The sequence below is a fragment of the Lissotriton helveticus genome, chromosome 8 (genome assembly GCF_964261635.1).
Source record: "Lissotriton helveticus chromosome 8, aLisHel1.1, whole genome shotgun sequence".
In the NCBI taxonomy this organism is placed as follows: Eukaryota; Metazoa; Chordata; class Amphibia; order Caudata; family Salamandridae; genus Lissotriton; species Lissotriton helveticus.
This window is the reverse complement of record NC_136069.1, coordinates 1,455,835,978-1,455,853,858: the sequence shown is the minus strand read 5'-3', so window position 1 is coordinate 1,455,853,858 and position 17,881 is coordinate 1,455,835,978. Positions and strand designations below refer to the sequence as shown.

Here is a 17,881-nt window from a genome sequence, read left to right as displayed (position 1 = left end):
AGAAAAACTCCGAGGACAGGGCCTGCACAGCGGCAATCACCTCGGGGTCCAGCAACTTGGCCCTGTTGAGGGTCCACCTTGATGCCCGCCGCTGTACCTCCTTGATCTGATATACAATATGTAGGGGTGCGTGATAAGACAGGTGACTCGGGAGAACTGAAACCTCCCCTATGTTGACTATTGAGCCTCTATTTAAAAAAATATAGTCAATCCTAGAGGAATGACAGTGCTTTTTGCTATAAAAAGTAAAACCCTTCTAGTCTCCTTTTATTTCCCTCCATAGATCAACTAGGTCCATATCGTGGATCATGTTAACTAATGCCTGACGTACCTTCACTGCACCTTTGTAATGACTTAAATTAGATCTATCCTTGAGGGGGTCTATCAGGACATTAAAATCTCCCCCTATCACGTATGGTGGAGGTTCCAGCATCAGCACAGATTGTAGTTTGTGGATATAGGCTGGATCGTCCGAGTTTGGACCGTAAAAAGAGGCACAGACCATATCATGGTTTTCAAATGCTAATGTAACGGTCAACCATCTACCAGAGGACTGTGCTTTTTTTATGTTGCAGGGCGTCCCTTGTTTAATTAATATGGCGACCCCTCTATTTTGGGCTGTTTGTTTTGAGGCACCAAAGCACTTTACCCACGTAGCCTTTGAGAAAATTGCGGTGCTCTCTTCATGGCTCAGGTGTGTCTCCTGTAACAGACATATTTGTGCAGTTGATAATTCTAAATGTTTAAGGATTAGTCTCTGCCTCCGAGGGCACCTTAAACCATTAACGTTCCATGAGACAAATATTATCCCTCTATTTTTTAAAGTCGCACCTGCCATCATCCTCTTTTCCTACGTGAAAGCAATTACCCTTTTTTGATGCAAGAATTGACATAGATATACAGAAGGTTTAGATGAGGTTGAATTTTTTTTTTCCTTTTTTCCCACTGCTCCCCCACCACGTGCCCCCCCTCTTACCCGAACCCCCCCCCTGACCCCGTGCCTCCTCTACCCATGAGGAACCCTCCCTACTAATAGGCAAAAGCCTATTTAGCCATCTACCCCCCCCCCCATGGAGCAACTGTATGATCTCAGTTAATTGTTTACAAAATTTCCTGCTAGTTACACATCGTTTTAGTTGAAGACCCACTTAATCTATCTTAATCTATTTCGCTCCCTGCCCCTCTTTTCTGTCTCTAATCTTAGCTATAAGAGCATCAGCTTCCTCCCCTGACCTGATCTGGTGCATGTGCTTATTCCACATTACTCTCAACTGTGCCGGAAACTTCAACTGCGCCTTGGCTCCTAAGCTGTTCAACTCCTCCACTCTTTTTCCCAATTCCCACTGCCTTGCTGCGGTAATGTGTGATATATCAGATCTTATATAGAAGGTAAAGGGGTTAGAGCTGTTGAAGTATATAGAGCCTTCTTTTAATGCGGTGGAGAGAATCTGTTCTTTTATGGAGTATGTCAAAAAGTTAACCAGAATTTTTCTGGGTTTCTGCTTTGTGGGATTTCTCCTGAAAGGGTCACGATGTACCCTCTGTATGTCGTGTAACAGATCCACCTCTGGTGTATCTTTTAATACTGTCCCCTTCAGTACAGATATGACAAACCCCTTAATGTCACCCCCCTCCATGAACTCCGGCACATTCAAGATTCTTAAGTTATTCCGACTCGAATAATTTTCCAGGCGCTCAATGTCTTCCTTGAGTTCTTATTCTGTGCAGACAGCTTAGTGACCTCTGTTTCGGTAGCACTCATCGACTCCTTGATCTTAGGAAGTTCCAACTCCATTGCCTCAGTCCTGAGAGTAACCTCATCTACCCTCTTGGTCAGTTCCTCACATGAAGCCTTTATTGCTGCTTGGTTGGCCTCAGATACTGTAAATCTGTTGGCCATCTCGGCTTGATTGGTTTCCGATACTGTAAACCTACTAGTGATTTCTTCCTTCATGGCCAATAGTATAGCGGCCAGCGTGCCTGCATTTGCGTCTGGTTTATCTGTATGAAACTCAGCACCTGTACCTGTTTTGTCAGAGGGGTCAGACTGATACTTTGAAGCATCTTGCGCTGTGTTCAGCATATCTGTGCTTCTGGTCGATATTATGATGTTATGCGTGACGCTTGGGCCATCCTCCTCTAGTGCCGAATATCGATTGGTTAGACCAATATCTGGATGTATTATTACCTCCACATCTACTGGGGCAAAACAGTTGTCAGTGCTGTTCCCTTCGGCACCTCCCTGTGTCGATCCCCCTATGGTGTTTGTCTCCGGGGTAACTGAGGTAGGCTGGGAATACTGAGGGGACTGGATACCCTTATTGTTCTGAGCAGGCTGAGTAATAGATGTATGCTGGGCAGGTCGAGCTTCCAAGGGGTGGCCGCTGTAAGCAGAGGTTGTAGTAACGGTGCTAGCCATTACTTTATAATAAGTTTTAAGTGAGGGGGTAACTTTTATATTTGCCTCTGCCACTTTAGCTCCTTTTTTTCCCCCTGCTTTTGATGTTTTTAGGGCTTAGATACTCTTCAGAGGTGTTCAGCCTGGTTTTCCCCCTTCTTGCACGTTCCTTTACTTCCAAAATAGGGGGTGAAATGCGCGGTGGATATACAGGTTTTCCCTTGGATGAATTAAACACTGTCCTGGCTCTTAATGTGTACCTGTTTCTTTTCTCGGGGAACTGGCTTTCCTCAATGCTACTGGCTCCGTTTATACTCTCTTTGCCACCTGCACCTTTGCCCTTGTGACAGCCACCCTCTACATCCATACACCTTGCCGAATTACTCGTGAGGTTATTATCATTCGGTTGGAGAGGGTTAAATCCTCTGAGAGCGCTAGCTCGTGTACTACTCTCACCCCCTCCGCCCCCCGGCAGCTCTCTGCCTCACAGCTTGCACAGCTTGCACCGCTTCGCTCCCGTGTCAAAACACTACTTGTGGTTTCTGGTACTGCTTCACTCGCCGCCTCAGCTCTAAAGAAACTCCCGCTAGCTCTGCCACCATTGACCCGGAACACTAACAGAGCGGAATCGCGCCTCTTCCGTAGCCTGGCCGCCTCCTCCCACAGCCAGTGCCGGTTCCTAGAGACGTCATCGCCGTCGCCGACCCCCTCGCGCCGTTCGCGCTGGTCCCTGCTCCAGCCACGCTTGTCCTCGCTGACCTCTCGTCTCTCACCGCGGACCAACTGACGTACACCAAGATCCGGGGGCATACTCGACCAGCCAGCTACCGTAACGGTACAGTACGATATATTACGTACACGAGTTGATATAGGGAGAGATAAAACGTTATGCAGAGAATGCAGAGTGTTACAATACGGGTCTATAGGTACTACATTCTTGATGCAGGTAAACTAGCTACTCCATGGGGGAAGGAAGGTGACACGGCTGTTCAGCTAGCGGCCGGCATGTTCCTCCTAGCTCTGCCCCCAGCACAGTTCTTAGTGAAATCCAGCATAGATTCGTCTTCTAAGGTCCCGCACAGTGCATACCCTGAGCACATGGGAAGCGGAGGCTCCCCTGGTATACGTCATTCTGCTCAAAGTTCTGTTATGGTAACTAGTAAGCTATGGCTGAGTTCACAATGCATAATCAATTGATCTGTAACTTAATACCAAGACCCTCATTAAGATGTTGGTTGGAAAGCTTCTGACATGGAAAGCCTTCCGGAAAGTGACTTTGGGGTCCCTAGCAAGGCCCCCTTCTCCCTGTGGCCTCCAGTTGGGGGCCAAGGGGGCACCCCCCTGAAAATCCCTGCACCTTGTGGCATGCACTGTGAGGTGCCTGCCAAACAGTGTGGGCATTTACACAAACTCCCATTTCTCCATGAAAGCTTGTGCTGCGGGCAGAAATGGGAGTTTGTGACCGCACCATGTGCGGTCGCTTTGTAATGGTGTGTTTGGAACCACTGATCTACTGTTGGTTGGTTCCCGCACTGAAATGTTTGGTGATATATAAAATGTCCCTCAATAAGCAACTGTCAGTATAGCACTATGCATATCTCAAAACTATTTCCAGTTTGCAAGACTCTCGTAAAATGTATTGTTCTCCGACTTTTTACTGCAGAACATGTGCACGCTTTATTTGATATTATTTTGCAAAAGTGTAAAATATTGTATTATTCTTTGCCTGAAATTACTTGTATTTTAATTTTTTTAATTGTGATAATAAAGATTCATACAATATCTTCAAGTAGATTGACCACACGTATGGTGAAAGAGTCATTGATATTCTCTCGGATCAAAAGTGACTTCGGGACAATGAAATCTGAACAAAATTGCAGAGACCACATCAACATGCAGCATAGTCTTTTTTTATCACTCAAGATTTGAGGGCTGTACATGCTAAGTCATTCAATGTTGCCATTTGGATGATACAAAATACTATCTGTGAGTTTAACCCCTTGGCCGTGGCGGTAATTCCGCCGCGGCGCAGGGGTGAGGCAGGCCGCGCGGCGCCTCCATGCTCGTGACGGAACTACTCCGTCACGAGCCACAGGCGCGCTGTGCTTGTGACGGAGTGGTTTCGTCACGGCCCCGCCCGCCCAATAGAACGCTCAGCGCAGGTGCGGAATTGATGTCGCACAGGCGCGGCGGCCGGGCCGTGACGGAACCACTCCGTCATTAGCACAGCATGTCCGTGGCTGGTGACGGAGTGGTTGCGTCACCAGCACGCACAGGGTTAATGGGTCTCTCAATGTACTAATAGAGACAATCCTAAATGGTCATTGTGCCCTTACATTTGGCAGGCCCTCTCAACAGGTGTTGTCATTGTTAAGGGTGGGCGAACAACAATACTCCGCTTGCTCGCGGAACTCTGTGAAATTTGGTGGAGTTTTTCAGGAAATCCATGGAATTCCATGAAGTGAAATTCTGCGAGCTCCGCTTGTTGAAAATGGCAATGTATATGTACATAAGCGGCGTTCATTTGTGTTCACTGTACCCCTTGTTGTAAGCAGAACGGATATCGCTAAACACTGACTGTGTTATCCCGCCAGCATAGACCCATGCACACACGTACACGACAGCCATTTTAGACACCATGGCCTCTCTGCCCATCTGTCCCCGGCACCCCTCCCCGCGCGCACTGCTCATGCATCAGCCACAAGACCCTCTCCCTCTGTGTGACCCTGCTCTAGAAGTAGCACTCCTGCTTGACCCACACCCCCCATTTCCTCCCAAGAACACCCTTCCCCTCAGCTGACAGCCCCCCCCCCCCGGCTGCGCTTGGCCTCTTGACCCGGTCCCAAGTCCTAAGACCAAGCCTCGTGGATGTACATCCCCCTTTTCCCTGCCCAGCATAACAAAACCGTGATACACCAACCGAAGTATCCGACCTTATCACCTGACCAACCTTTGACCTGATCATCCCCTCCTGCCCTCGTGTCCTGTAGGAATGTCCGGCTGAGAGATCACAATCTCTCTTGTTACATTCAGGAGGGGAGGATGACATCTGAGCGACTGGTATGGGAATAGGCCTGAAGCTGGGATTCCAAGCATGCCTTTTTCTACTTCAAAGCGTCTTTATTGTAATAAGGAATGTTTGTGCATCATAAACATGTGTATAAAAGACGAAGCCTCAGAGAACTTGGTAGAGCACCTCCTGAAGACACTATGCGAGTGTCCGAAATGACAGGCTCTCCTCATGAGAAATAAAACTCTATTCTTGTCTTCCTGCTTCCAGCGCCCGTCTCTTTATTTGGTAATTGTTCAAGATGGAAACTAAGAGGCGTGCTGCGCCAGCAGCCTGGGCATCAGGTGCGTTATGGGCTGACTTTTCATCAATTGGCGCCCCAACGCGGGGTCCATCAGCGACATAAGGTCCGGTAAGAGAGGTCCAGACGATGGGGTGAACATCTAAACCATTGGAGTATACCTGCCTTGAGAGGGCCCTCGTCCTGCTGCCGATTGAATGAACTTCACCAATTCTGAACGGACCTCTCTCAAGCGACCTACTGTCCTGACTGGAATCCCACAGAAATGCTGCGGTAAAAACATGGAGAAAGAGAACGATGGGGCGCTGGAAAAAGGAAGGCGAAGAATTGCCCACATGGTCCGGTCCGGGTAAGGTTAAGTAGGACGTCTTTACGTCCAATTGGTAGGATGGCTTTATCCATCTGATTGATTGATTGATTGATTGTTCTGGAATCAGTATTTAAAATACTGGTATTGTTCATTGATTGGTTCATTTAGCCTCGGTTGCTACTTGAAGTATTGGTTCTCTTTGAGACATTCTCTGTTTGCAAACAGCGACGAATAGGAACGTTCCTCTCTCTTTGCAAATAGTGAAGGATAGGTAATGCGGACTTTTGTCCCCCGTTGTAATCCGTCATGCCTATTTTTCTCCCCACTGATTGATTGGTTGCTCTGTTGCTCTTTGAGACATTCGCTGTCTACGAACGGGGAAGAATAGGAATATTCTGTCTCCCTTTGCAGATAGTGAAGGGTAGGTAATGCAGACTTGTGTCCCCGTTGTAATCCGTCATGCCTATCTTTCTCCCCATTGATTGTTTGTTATCGATTTTTATCGATTATTGCTCTTTGAGATATTCCCTGTCTACAAACAGGGAGGAATAGAAATATTCTGCCACCCCCTTTGCAGATAGTGAAGGATAGGTAATGCAGACTTTTGTCCCCGTTGTAATCCGTCATGCCTGTTTTTCTCCCCACTGATTGATTGATTGTCTGGATATTTATTGTTCAAGGAATAGTTCTTTTGAGGCATTCTCTGTTTGCAAATAACGTGGAATAGAAATGTTCTGTCTAGTCTTTGCAAGTAATGAAGGGTAGGTAATGCGGACCTTTGTCCCCCGTTGTAATCCGTCATGCCTATCTACTCCCCACTGATTGGTAAACCAGTTCCACCCGGACCATTTATTAGAGGTAGGTCATCTGGCTCGGCCAGGAGGGCACCCCTAATACAAAAGGACAAATATAAAAATTAAAAAAAATGCGGATTAGCCGCTGTATCGTGCTAGCAAATAAGAGAAAAAAATATATATATAGAAATCGTTAGGGAAAAGAAAAGGAATCGAGTGAAATCAGTAGGCCGCTGACGAGATCTCTTTTCAACCTCGCTGAAATAGAAACATAGGGAACAACCCCTCAGGAGATATGAAACTGGTGAGGAAAGCCGAACTCAACGCTATGACTTCGACACAGCTTGGCTCCACCACCCACCCCGCCCAATTAACGACAAACCTTAGGCGAATAATAGAAAATATACAACACTATAGCGAAGTAACAGGTGAACACGTTTTATTTTTTTTAAGAAACAAAAAACATTCAAAGCAACTATTTACATGACAAACGGCTGCAACAACAAACGAAACCCACAATGCATTTCGCCGTCTGCCTGACGCCGTTCCAGTCCTTCCTTCCCCAAAGTAGCAATGTTGGGCTACTTTGGGCTACTTTCTAGTAGTTTTTGGGCGTTTTAAAGTCTACAAAAACCGTCAGGGGCGGCCTGGGGTGGAGGGACCACTACGCGAATAGCCCGAAGGCGGCACCACGCGCCAAGACCTGTCCCCCGGATGAACCAAGGGACCCGTTCCTGGGGCCGGGGCGAAGAAGCGTCCGGCCGCCATCGGCTGTAGGCCCGGCCCGAAACGTGCCAGGCGTCCCCACTTCTTCAATAATGGCTGCGACAACACTGGGGGGGGGGATGTCTTGCACATGCCTCCGACCCCCCCCCCCTCGTCCTCATCGCCTGGTCCGGCCATAACAAATGTCAAGCGAGACGCCGTGGGGTGCACCGGGAGGGAGAGGCGGCGCGAACGAGCCTCTCCCACCTCCCCAGGTGAAGGCTCCCCAGCTGCACCCCCAACGCTCCTCGCACCCGGCAAAGGGTTCGTCCACTCTTGCGGTGCAGCGACGCTCCACTCACCCAGCAGGGTCTCGTCCACTGTGGCGGTGCTGCGACGCCTCGCCCGACAGGTTGAAGCCCGTCTGCTCATTTGACCCCGCGATTGCCGGTAGCTGCCGAACTCTCAAAATGGCGGTCGACCCTGCAAGAGCGGGCCCAGCATGAAGGAATGGCCTGGTTACTTGTTGATTAAGAAACGAGTCCCACCATCATAAAAGTTCTCCTCGACCTTGAAGATTCCATAGGAGCCGCGGGGGTCCCCGACTCCCGCAGATACCCCCGATGGGGAATGACTGCCATGATTGCCCGCGGAACGATGAAAATGTAGCCGCAGGACGTCGGCGCTCCCATGCTGACGCCAGCCTCAATTTGAATGACTAAAATCCTGCAGACTACAGTTCGGATCAGTTCCGGTGAAAAACCCAGTATGACCCGGTAGGGAAAAATGTTGCCTCCCTCCCCCCTCTTTTGACTGATGGTTCATACTGCCGATCCTTTCTGTTGCCCTTTAACTGAACTTTTTGGACTGCCGAAAGAGGCTCTGGGCCAACCACGAGTTGGTAGAGGTTTTGACTATGCCTGGATCTGACTGGCTGCACCCAAAATGGCGCTGGTACAAATGAAACTTTCAACTCTTTGTTGTACCCCGATTGCTCAGCCTTGATGTCATGAAATATGTATACAGTTTTTAAAAACAATGAATTGATATGGGATGGGTACTGATTATGTGTTTGGACAATGAATTGAAGTGAGATGGGTGCTGATTGAACCTTCGGACAATGAATTGTTGTTAAGTTTGGCGCATCATGATTATTGAAAGTTCAAAATTCAACACTTATGATACTTGCTCACACTGAAGTTTCAATATGATTTTATTGCACTTGTCGCACTTTTATTATGAAATCAACGACCACCGACTCCATTAGGTTTTCCACTAATAAGTATCCCCACCTGTACACTTCTGGCCGGCCCACGGGGTTGTAGGCCCGTATCTATGCACCGACATTTTTTATTAAAGATTTTTGGAGAGAAACGTATGTAGTTGTCACGTGTAAATTGGTGAGTTTCGAATAAATAACCACTGTTTCCGATATAACTGAATTACAGGTGAAATGGCTCAGCTCGATTAGTTAAGGGTTAAAAAAGTATAGTACGCAGAAATATTGCAAATATGAATGGTCCAGGTTTTTGTTGTATGTACTTTGCACATTTTTGTACAGCCTAAAGCAACCGCTAAAAGACCCTGGAATTCAGCCTATACTTTATATGCTACCTGTATCAGGAAAATTGTGCTAAAAATACCCCTAAGTCGCCCCGAAGGAGTGCCACCTGGCCTCCCTACATACGATCCGTAATATCACACCTGGGTGACCTATGCTATCCACCGGCTCCCGACAATCATCTCTCCCACACTAAAAGGTCCATCTGGGCTTAAATGCCGAGTTGGCAAGGACTGCTTTCCGTGGAGATAGGCCGAGTATGTAGTAAGTAAAAGCCTTTTCGGGTTTATGCGCGCAGATGTGTTTTTAAATGCTGCCCCCGCCCCCCCTTCTTTTTCCCTCTTTCTGCAGGTCACATTGGAACATCGAATAAAATACGAAAAAGAAAATGGTGATCTAGCGGACGAAGAGATGGGGAAAAAGGGGTTTGATTATGGTACCTACACACGATGAGCGAACAATACCCTGAACTTAGCGCTTGAAAGGACAGCCTGAAACGAAAAAAAATACAAAATGTGACTTCGCTTGGCACCCCGAATAAAACAACCAAAAATGACGTGCACTTATGATTAAGCATTCTACACTTAACTAAATAGGGAAAGTTTAAAAGAATATTCTGAGGTGAGGTTTACTCTAGTACCCTCCGTTTGGAGGACTAGGAATGTTGTCAGTGTTTAGAAATTACTACATCCTTTCCACACCCTCATGGACCGGAAACTCAGAGCTGCCCTATTGTTCTCCCAAACTGACACCCACTGTTGCCTCAGCCTGGAAGCACATCAGCCCGACCAGGTTAGTTCTTGACTGGTTGCCAAAGGCGTAAGTGTGTACAACCACAAAGACCAGTAAAGGCAGCCGACAATAAAAGGAAAGAAAAGGGTAAAAAGAGCTTAGGATGCTAAGGATGCGCAGCATACAGGAAGAGATCATTATGGCCAATAACGGTTATATGTCTTGTCTTGGATTTTTGTATATAATACATGTACTGTCTCCCTCACCTGAGTATGTGTGTACGTAATGTATAGATCTATGTCATCTCTCTGCCTGTGTTTCCGTATTACTTAACCCCTGTTGTTCTGTGTTGTGCGCGCACTGAATGACCCATTATTGTACACGTCTCTCTCTCTCTCTCTCTCTCTCTCTCTCTTTCTCTCTCCATGTCATACGTGTACCGAATGGACCATTTAGAGTGCGCTCTCGCTCTCTCTCTCTCTCTCTCTCTCTCTCTCTCTCTCTCTCTCTCTCTCTCTCTCTTTCTCTCTCACACTCTCTCTCTCTCTCTCTCTCTCTCTCTCTCTCTCTCTCTAAAGCCCCCTTGGTCCCTCCTCCCATGTATGGTAGCGCTGTGCCCCCCCCCCGGCACAAAACCTAATTGGGTCTCCTCGAACAACAAAGGTGTTCGGAAAAATTGACAGGAACTAAAACGATTGTGACTTGCCATATTACTACCTCTCCTTTCTGCAAAACGATAGAACCCGAGTTGGTAATGAAGGAAAGGACAGGTAAGACGACTGATGTCCCCTAATCTGGCCTTTTCATAGGGGGACTATAACGTCAATGGTCTTCTGTTTTCCAGCTCGTTAGAAATACAATTCCCGCTGCCCAGATTACCTCACCCCTCTGCACTTAAGTGCGGATGTCCAAAGTGCCCCCCGATTCTCCCGATTGACCCCAGCTCCCTGTCCAAAGCGTCCCCGCTTCCCCCGATTAACCCCAGCTTCATGTCAGCTACCCTCGAAGCGTAATTGATGACCTTGATTAACGGTCATTCCCCAAGAAAGGCATGTTTAACATCTGCCCCCCCCTCCTCCTTCTTCCTGACGATAGCGCTCCTGCTTGCAAGAGTTAGCCGACCCCGAAGGGAAATGTAAGATTGTCGATCCTTGGGTTAAAAAGAAAAAGGGCGAGTCTCTACGTAAGGACTCGATTTTGAGTTTGATATAATACACTGTGTATAAAGGTCCAATTTCTCTCCACATACGTCACGAATGAACGCCAAACAGGTTTATGAATTCAATGGTAATGCCCTCTTACATACTCCATAAGTGATGACTTCTGACTGTGACCGATGAACTTATCACCCACCCACATAGGATTGGGGACGAAATTGAGATGTATAAATGTCTTCTCCTGCCAGTTTTTCTAAAACTTGTTTTGTACCCATTCAAAGATACAATCACCGGAGGAGAGGAGCTGGACGTGACGCACAGCCTGGCCACAGATCATGGAGCACGTGTGACCTCAGCCAAAGGTGGAGCCACAGAGCAACGAGACGCGGGACGAGGCACCATTCTCAAACTCGGCAGATGAAGGAATGAAGGGCCGCCTTGAAGCCCTCGATTTGCTGACCCACTCGTGCCTGAAGTCCCCGTCCCTCTTCGCCCGACTGATGGGCCTGCCTGCTCGCCATCCTTTGCTCCTTGTGGTCCCTTGGTGTGCTCAAAGATCTGATCCCACTCCGCCCTCTCTTCCCTTGATTATTCAACAACATCACCCTTTTCGCATAACTTTTGACTATAGAATAAGGTTTTTGCCACGAAAGAAGAAAGACACGCAGGTGCCCAGCATGAGGCACCCCTAAGAAGATCAGTTAGGAAACAGGACTGTGATCTAGCAGCAGAGGACTGATCGCACCCTGCAACGCGTAAGGATGAATACGAGCTGGACCTATAGCTCCACCGCCGGTGCTCAACAGCGCCAACAAAAGAAGACGGACTCTGTTAAAAAGACATTGTGACGAAAACCCCCTTCCTGAACTTTCTACCCACCCCTTGACTAAGTGCTTGTATCGAATTGAATCCCTCCTTCAACAATTTTGTATTGCTTTCAAAAATGTTTCATCGGTCACTCATGTATTTAGTTTTCCAAAAGTCTCTTATTGCACTGATAAGACCCGAAGGTATCAGAGTACTTTTACTGTATGTTGATGTCACCGGAGAGAAAGTCTGGACTTGATTCTATAATGTTTCGGAACATTTTTTTCTGATTGACTCCAACTAAGTATTATGCCGATCTCTAGACTTGTATGAATAACCCAACAAATGAAAAATCATATGTACCGCATTCCGCCAATCGTATCGACTGTTTAGAACTGAACTAGCTTATGTAAAAAAGCGGCGACTGTTGAAAATGGCAATGTATATGTACATAAGCGGCGTTCATTTGTGTTCACTGTACCCCTTGTTGTAAGCAGAACGGATATTGCTAAACACTGACTGTGTTATCCCGCCAGCATAGACCCATGCACACACGTACACGACAGCCATTTTAGACACCATGGCCTCTCTGCCCATCTGTCCCCGGCACCCCTCCCCGCGCGCACTGCTCATGCATCAGCCACTAGACCCTCTCCCTCTGCGTGACCCTGCTCTAGAAGTAGCACTCCTGCTTGACCCACACCCCCCATTTCCTCCCAAGAACACCCTTCCCCTCAGCTGACAACCGCCCCCCCCCCGGCTGCGCTTGGCCTCTCGACCCGGTCCCAAGTCCTAAGACCAAGCCTCGTGGATGTACATCCCCCTTTTCCCTGCCCAGCATAACAAAACCGTGATACACCAACCGAAGTGTCCGACCTTATCACCTGACCAACCTTTGACCTGATCATCCCCTCCTGCCCTCGAGTCCTGTAGGAATGTCCGGCTGAGAGATCACAATCTCTCTTGTTACATTCAGGAGGGGAGGATGACATCTGAGCGACTGGTATGGGAATAGGCCTGAAGCTGGGATTCCAAGCATGCCTTTTTCTACTTCAAAGCGTCTTTATTGTAATAAGGAATGTTTGTGCATCATAAACATGTGTATAAAAGACGAAGCCTCAGAGAACTTGGTAGAGCACCTCCTGAAGACACTATGCGAGTGTCCGAAATGACAGGCTCTCCTCATGAGAAATAAAACTCTATTCTTGTCTTCCTGCTTCCAGCGCCTGTCTCTTTATTTGGTAATTGTTCAAGATGGAAACTAAGAGGCGTCCTGCGCCAGCAGCCTGGGCATCCGGTGCGTTATGGGCTGACTTTTCCTCACGCTCAGCCCTCATGCTTCCAGTTTCAATTTGTCACACTTTGGGCCAAGTCTTAAACTTATTTTAACCAACACGTGTTTACTCGATGTTGGCGTATCACCCACAACTTCATCAGGGCTGAAAGTAAATATAATCACTATTGTACACATTGTAGGCTCCACCAACAATTGTACAATTCCATTATTACCCGTCACCTTGTGATAAAAACATATATATATATGTACACAATTGTAAACATATTAACACACCCTAATAAGATATCTCACAAAACATCATAAAAAGTGGGTATAACAATCACAACTATTTATGTTCATACAAGACGATCCATTAGTACTAAGAAATATATGAGTGACATCAGACAGTCAGGAGATCCAAGCTCAAGTTTATGTCACTGAGAACTCCGAAGTGAAAATTATCCCTTCTACTTTTTACTCTAATCTGTCAAAAATAAGCCAAAGTACAGAAAAAGCAGGTTTCTTTAATTGTGAATCCTAATTGTCTTTGCGAGCAGAACAATGCCGTTTTCCCAGGAATATTGACACATCTGTTAAATGCCTGCTTATTGTCTAGCCTGCAGAACAAAGAGCATACTTCATGTGTTTGATGTGATGGTCGAGATTCGGTAAATAGTTGACCGCCCGTATCTTTTTTTAACGATATGCCTCCTTAGATGTCACTGATACAGAATGCACACTTGACTGGGCGTGCCACGTGCCTGGCAGCGCTGCAGCCGCTGCTGTGAGCGGAGATGCTTTTCTCGTCAGGATGCTGGAGAGATTCAATCAGCCCCGTGTGTAGCAGCGGAAAGTAGCAGTAGGGAAGCGAATGCCGCTCAGATCGGGGGTTAATCTGCAGGGGATCAGGCGGGAGCTGAAGAAAGGCAGCAATGCCTCTGAGCCCTCTTTCCAGTATTACTCTACTGGGCTAGCGGGAGCCGGGACGGGCTGGTGCTGATTCCATTGGGCAACTTTGAAGCCCGGCGCCTTCGGCGTTCACCTGCAGGCGGGACTGGTCCGAGCACCTTTCACGCGTGACGTCCCGGGAGTCAGAGACTGTGCAGTGATGGGCTAAGGGAGAAGACGCCCGGAGAAGCGCACACAGTTCACCCCGATGTCAACGACAAACCTCGGCACAATCAGCACGTAGCACAGAGGATGAGGTGGAAAGACAGCCAGGACCCGGAGCACCAGCAGCTTGCCAATGCAGGGACCTGGCCCAGCAGCAGCGTGCATTGATGGGAAGATGGAGCGCGCGTGCCGCCTCAGCCCCGCAGTGTTCAGCATGGGCACCAGTGGCGGACTCCTAGTCTTTCTGTTCTGCTTTGTGTCGGGCTTCCCTCAGGCAGCCCAGCAAGTGCTCCGAATTGGTAAGTTGCCCATCTCCCACCCTCTCCCATGTGCCACATGCCTTCGGTGTCTCTGTTCTGTCCCGGGAGAGAGCCCCCCTCACCAGGCGCACACTTTGCTGGATTCCACTGTTCAGCAGTTTTAGTTTGTTGATGCAAGTGACATAATTCTTATATGTTGGTGGCACCAATAGTAGTTTGTGTTCTATGACCGCCCCAGATCCAGTTTGTGCTTCTTGGTGGTATCAACAGGAGTTCGTGCTTGTTGGTGGCACCACCAGCAGCACATGTTAGTGGCACCAGCAGCACTTTCTAGAATGTGGGTTGCAATGACAGCAGTTTTTGTTTCTTTGTAGCAAAGTCAGCAGTTTGATTTTCTTTGGTACAGGCAAAAGCAATTTGATTATCTTTATGGTGGTAGCAATAGTTTGTGTTTAGTTTGTATTTCTTAGTGGCAACAACTCCATTCTGTGTTGTGGATGGCACAGCAATCGTTCAGTTTTTGCTTGCTGGCTGCGCCAGTTCCAGTCTATGATCGTTGATGGCATAATCAGCAGTTTGTGTTTGCTGATTGCACAAGTACTAGCTTGTGTTTGCTGATGGCATAACCATCGTTCTGTTTGTGTTTGCTGATGGCACAAGCACCAGTCTGTGCTTGCTGATGGCATTTTGTGTTTGCTGATGGCACAAGCACCAGTCTGTGCTTGCTGATGGCATTTTGTGTTTGCTGGTGGCACAAGCACCAGTCTGGGTTTGCTGATGGCATAACCATCGCTTAGTTTGTGTTTGCTGATGGCACAAGCACCTGTCTGTGTTTGCTGATGGCATAACTATCCCATCGTTCAGTTTGTGTTTGCTGATGGCACAAGCACCAGTCTGTGTTTGTTGATGGCATAGTCATCGCTCAGTTTGTTTATTTTGGTGTCACCAATGTCAGTCTGTGATTGTTGATGGCAGTCCATCTACAGTTTGCGTTTGTTGGTGGCACCAATGCCAGTCTGTGATTGTTGATGGCAGTCCATCTACAGTTTGTGTTTGTTGGTGGCACCAATGCCAGTCTGAGATTGTTGATGGCAGTCCAGCCACAGTTTGTGTTTGTTAGAGGCACCAATTCCAGTCTGTGATTGTTGATGGCAGTCCATCTACAGTTTGTGTTTGTTGGTGGCACCAATGCCAGTCTGTGATTGTTGATGGCAGTCCATCTACAGTTTGTGTTTGTTGGTGGCACCAATGCCAGTCTGTGATTGTTGATGGCAGTCCATCTACAGTTTGTGTTTGTTGGTGGCACCAATGCCAGTCTGTGATTGTTGATGGCAGTCCATCTACAGTTTGTGTTTGTTGGTGGCACCAATGCCAGTCTGTGATTGTTGATGGCAGTCCATCTACAGTTTGTGTTTGTTGGTGGCACCAATGCCAGTCTGTGATTGTTGATGGCAGTCCATCTACAGTTTGCCTTTGTTGGTGGCACCAATTCCAGTCTGTGATTGTTGATGGCAGTCCATCTACAGTTTGCGTTTGTTGGTGGCGCCAATGCCAGTCTGTGATTGTTGATGGCAATCCATCTACAGTTTGTGTTTATTGGTTGCAACAGCACCAGTCTGTGTGTGTCAGTCGCATGACCATCAGTATGTGCTTGATGGTGGTATGTCCACTGTTTAGTTTGTGTTTCTCGATGGCTGAGGAAGCTGCTGTCTGTGTGTTTCACAGTTGGTGAACCTGTGGATGACGCTGTGTGCCTCTTTTCTACAGAAGCACAATATATAGGTGCATTCAAGTAAAAATCTTAAAGGGTTTGACCCCTACACCGGAACATCACGAACCATCACCCCGGTATGAGGTTGAGTCAAGCTTCTGCAAGCTTCCACACACTGCTCAGTGCCCCCCTCCTTCTCACTGTATACACCAGCTTTACAGTGCCATCCTGTCGGAAATAGACGGGCCTGGGGAGGTTTATGGGAACCGAATTAAATGCATTTAGTTGTATCTGGCACAGTTCGAAATTCACAATGAACAATAGGAAATCCAAGCCTCTGGTGTAGAGCTACATACATATATCTAAATTTCGGAGATAACTTAATGGAAGATTGCTTCATCTTCTTGAAATAGTCAGTAATGCTCTCTGGACTCCACCTGTGTCACCCCCAGGACACACCACCTGCCCCACCAACCAGGCGGACCTCCCATACAGTGCTGCTGGGGCTCGCATATTTACTGTGAAATCTTCAGCATTTTGCCCCACTGGTCACTGGAGCCCCCCAAACCCTGACAGAGACCGAAGAGGAAGTTTACACATCTACAGGCCACTAGCACACCTCCATGTACCATCACTCACTCTGCTCTGACTTGGTAAAACCCCCCCTGCCGGTGCTTTTCTTGCGCTCCCCTATAAGACAGGGACAGTTCGGAATGAACCATCAGGAAGAGGTGAAGCACCCCTTTCACCCCCTGCTCAGAGCGTCACACCTGAACTCGAGCAGGGGGCGTGGCCAGCTGACCTTGAGCCAGGGGGCGTGGCTAGCTAGTTTATACAGGTAGAATGAAGGCCCGCGCTTCACCGCGTGACAATTCGTGACGTTTCATCAATATCTTTACACCTGTGAGTCTCAAAGTCTGATTTGTGAGAAGTGCTTTGAATCGGTTTCAAAAGGGCTTTATGCACAATATTACCACGCTAAATTTCAGCCGATGTGTTTGGAAGGGCAGAGCTAGGCACGCTCGGCTTGGACAGAGCATGGGCCCTACCTTATGAAAAGTTACTGTGTCTTGAGGTCATTTCTTGATTTAAAACCAAAATTCTCATTCAACTGATTTTAGATGAGCAGTTTACTCACATATCGTACCTAATGCTAAAAGTCAGCCTGTCCCAAAGCATTTGCAATGTTCGATGGTAAAAGAACTGAAGCTCGCAGTGAAAATAGGCAGATTCACCAAACTATGTGGAAGTCTGGAACACGTCGTCGCATGTCGACAGTTTCAGAATCTTTCCACACTTCCGTGGATTCACAAAAAGACTCCCAAGTATGTGCGGAAATCTGCACAAGTCGCACATAGACCCGCTCCCTCATACTTACTCCTATGCATGGTATACAAACATGAAAACACGTTTATTTTAGAAGGTGCAAACTATTCTACCAGGTTGGGAAATCTGCTTCCACGCAGCACCAGACCATGTAGAAGGTTGATGGGACCCTGCCCACCCTACCTTCACCTTTACTCCAGCAAGTTTCATAAGCGGGATGAGGGTGCAGATAGGGTGGAAAACACTGCTAATGTGTGTAGTTACTCACTACTATTTTGTGTCTGTTTTGTCCATTTCCAATGGCCACGTGGTCGCCTCATAGCCTGTAGCGGGGACCACTAGATACAAATCTTTAATCTGATTTTATTATTATGAAAGTGTATCATCGAGTTGGTGATTTCCCCCAGATGTGTGTGTGTG

At 47.6% G+C, this 17,881-nt stretch overlaps 1 protein-coding gene across 4 annotated transcripts in view; it reads left to right on the top strand.

The window, feature by feature from the left end:
* Window positions 1-14,063: 14,063 nt before the first annotated feature.
* Window positions 14,064-17,881, top strand: part of GRIK1 (glutamate ionotropic receptor kainate type subunit 1) — a 970,975-nt gene continuing 967,157 nt past the window's right edge. For all 4 annotated transcript variants that reach the window (XM_078658394.1, XM_078658392.1, XM_078658395.1 and 1 more), the window contains exon 1: window positions 14,064-14,463. In XM_078658394.1, the coding sequence (XP_078514520.1) occupies window positions 14,298-14,463 (166 nt within the window). In that variant the 5' untranslated portion in view covers window positions 14,064-14,297. The remainder of the gene's footprint in view (window positions 14,464-17,881) is intronic.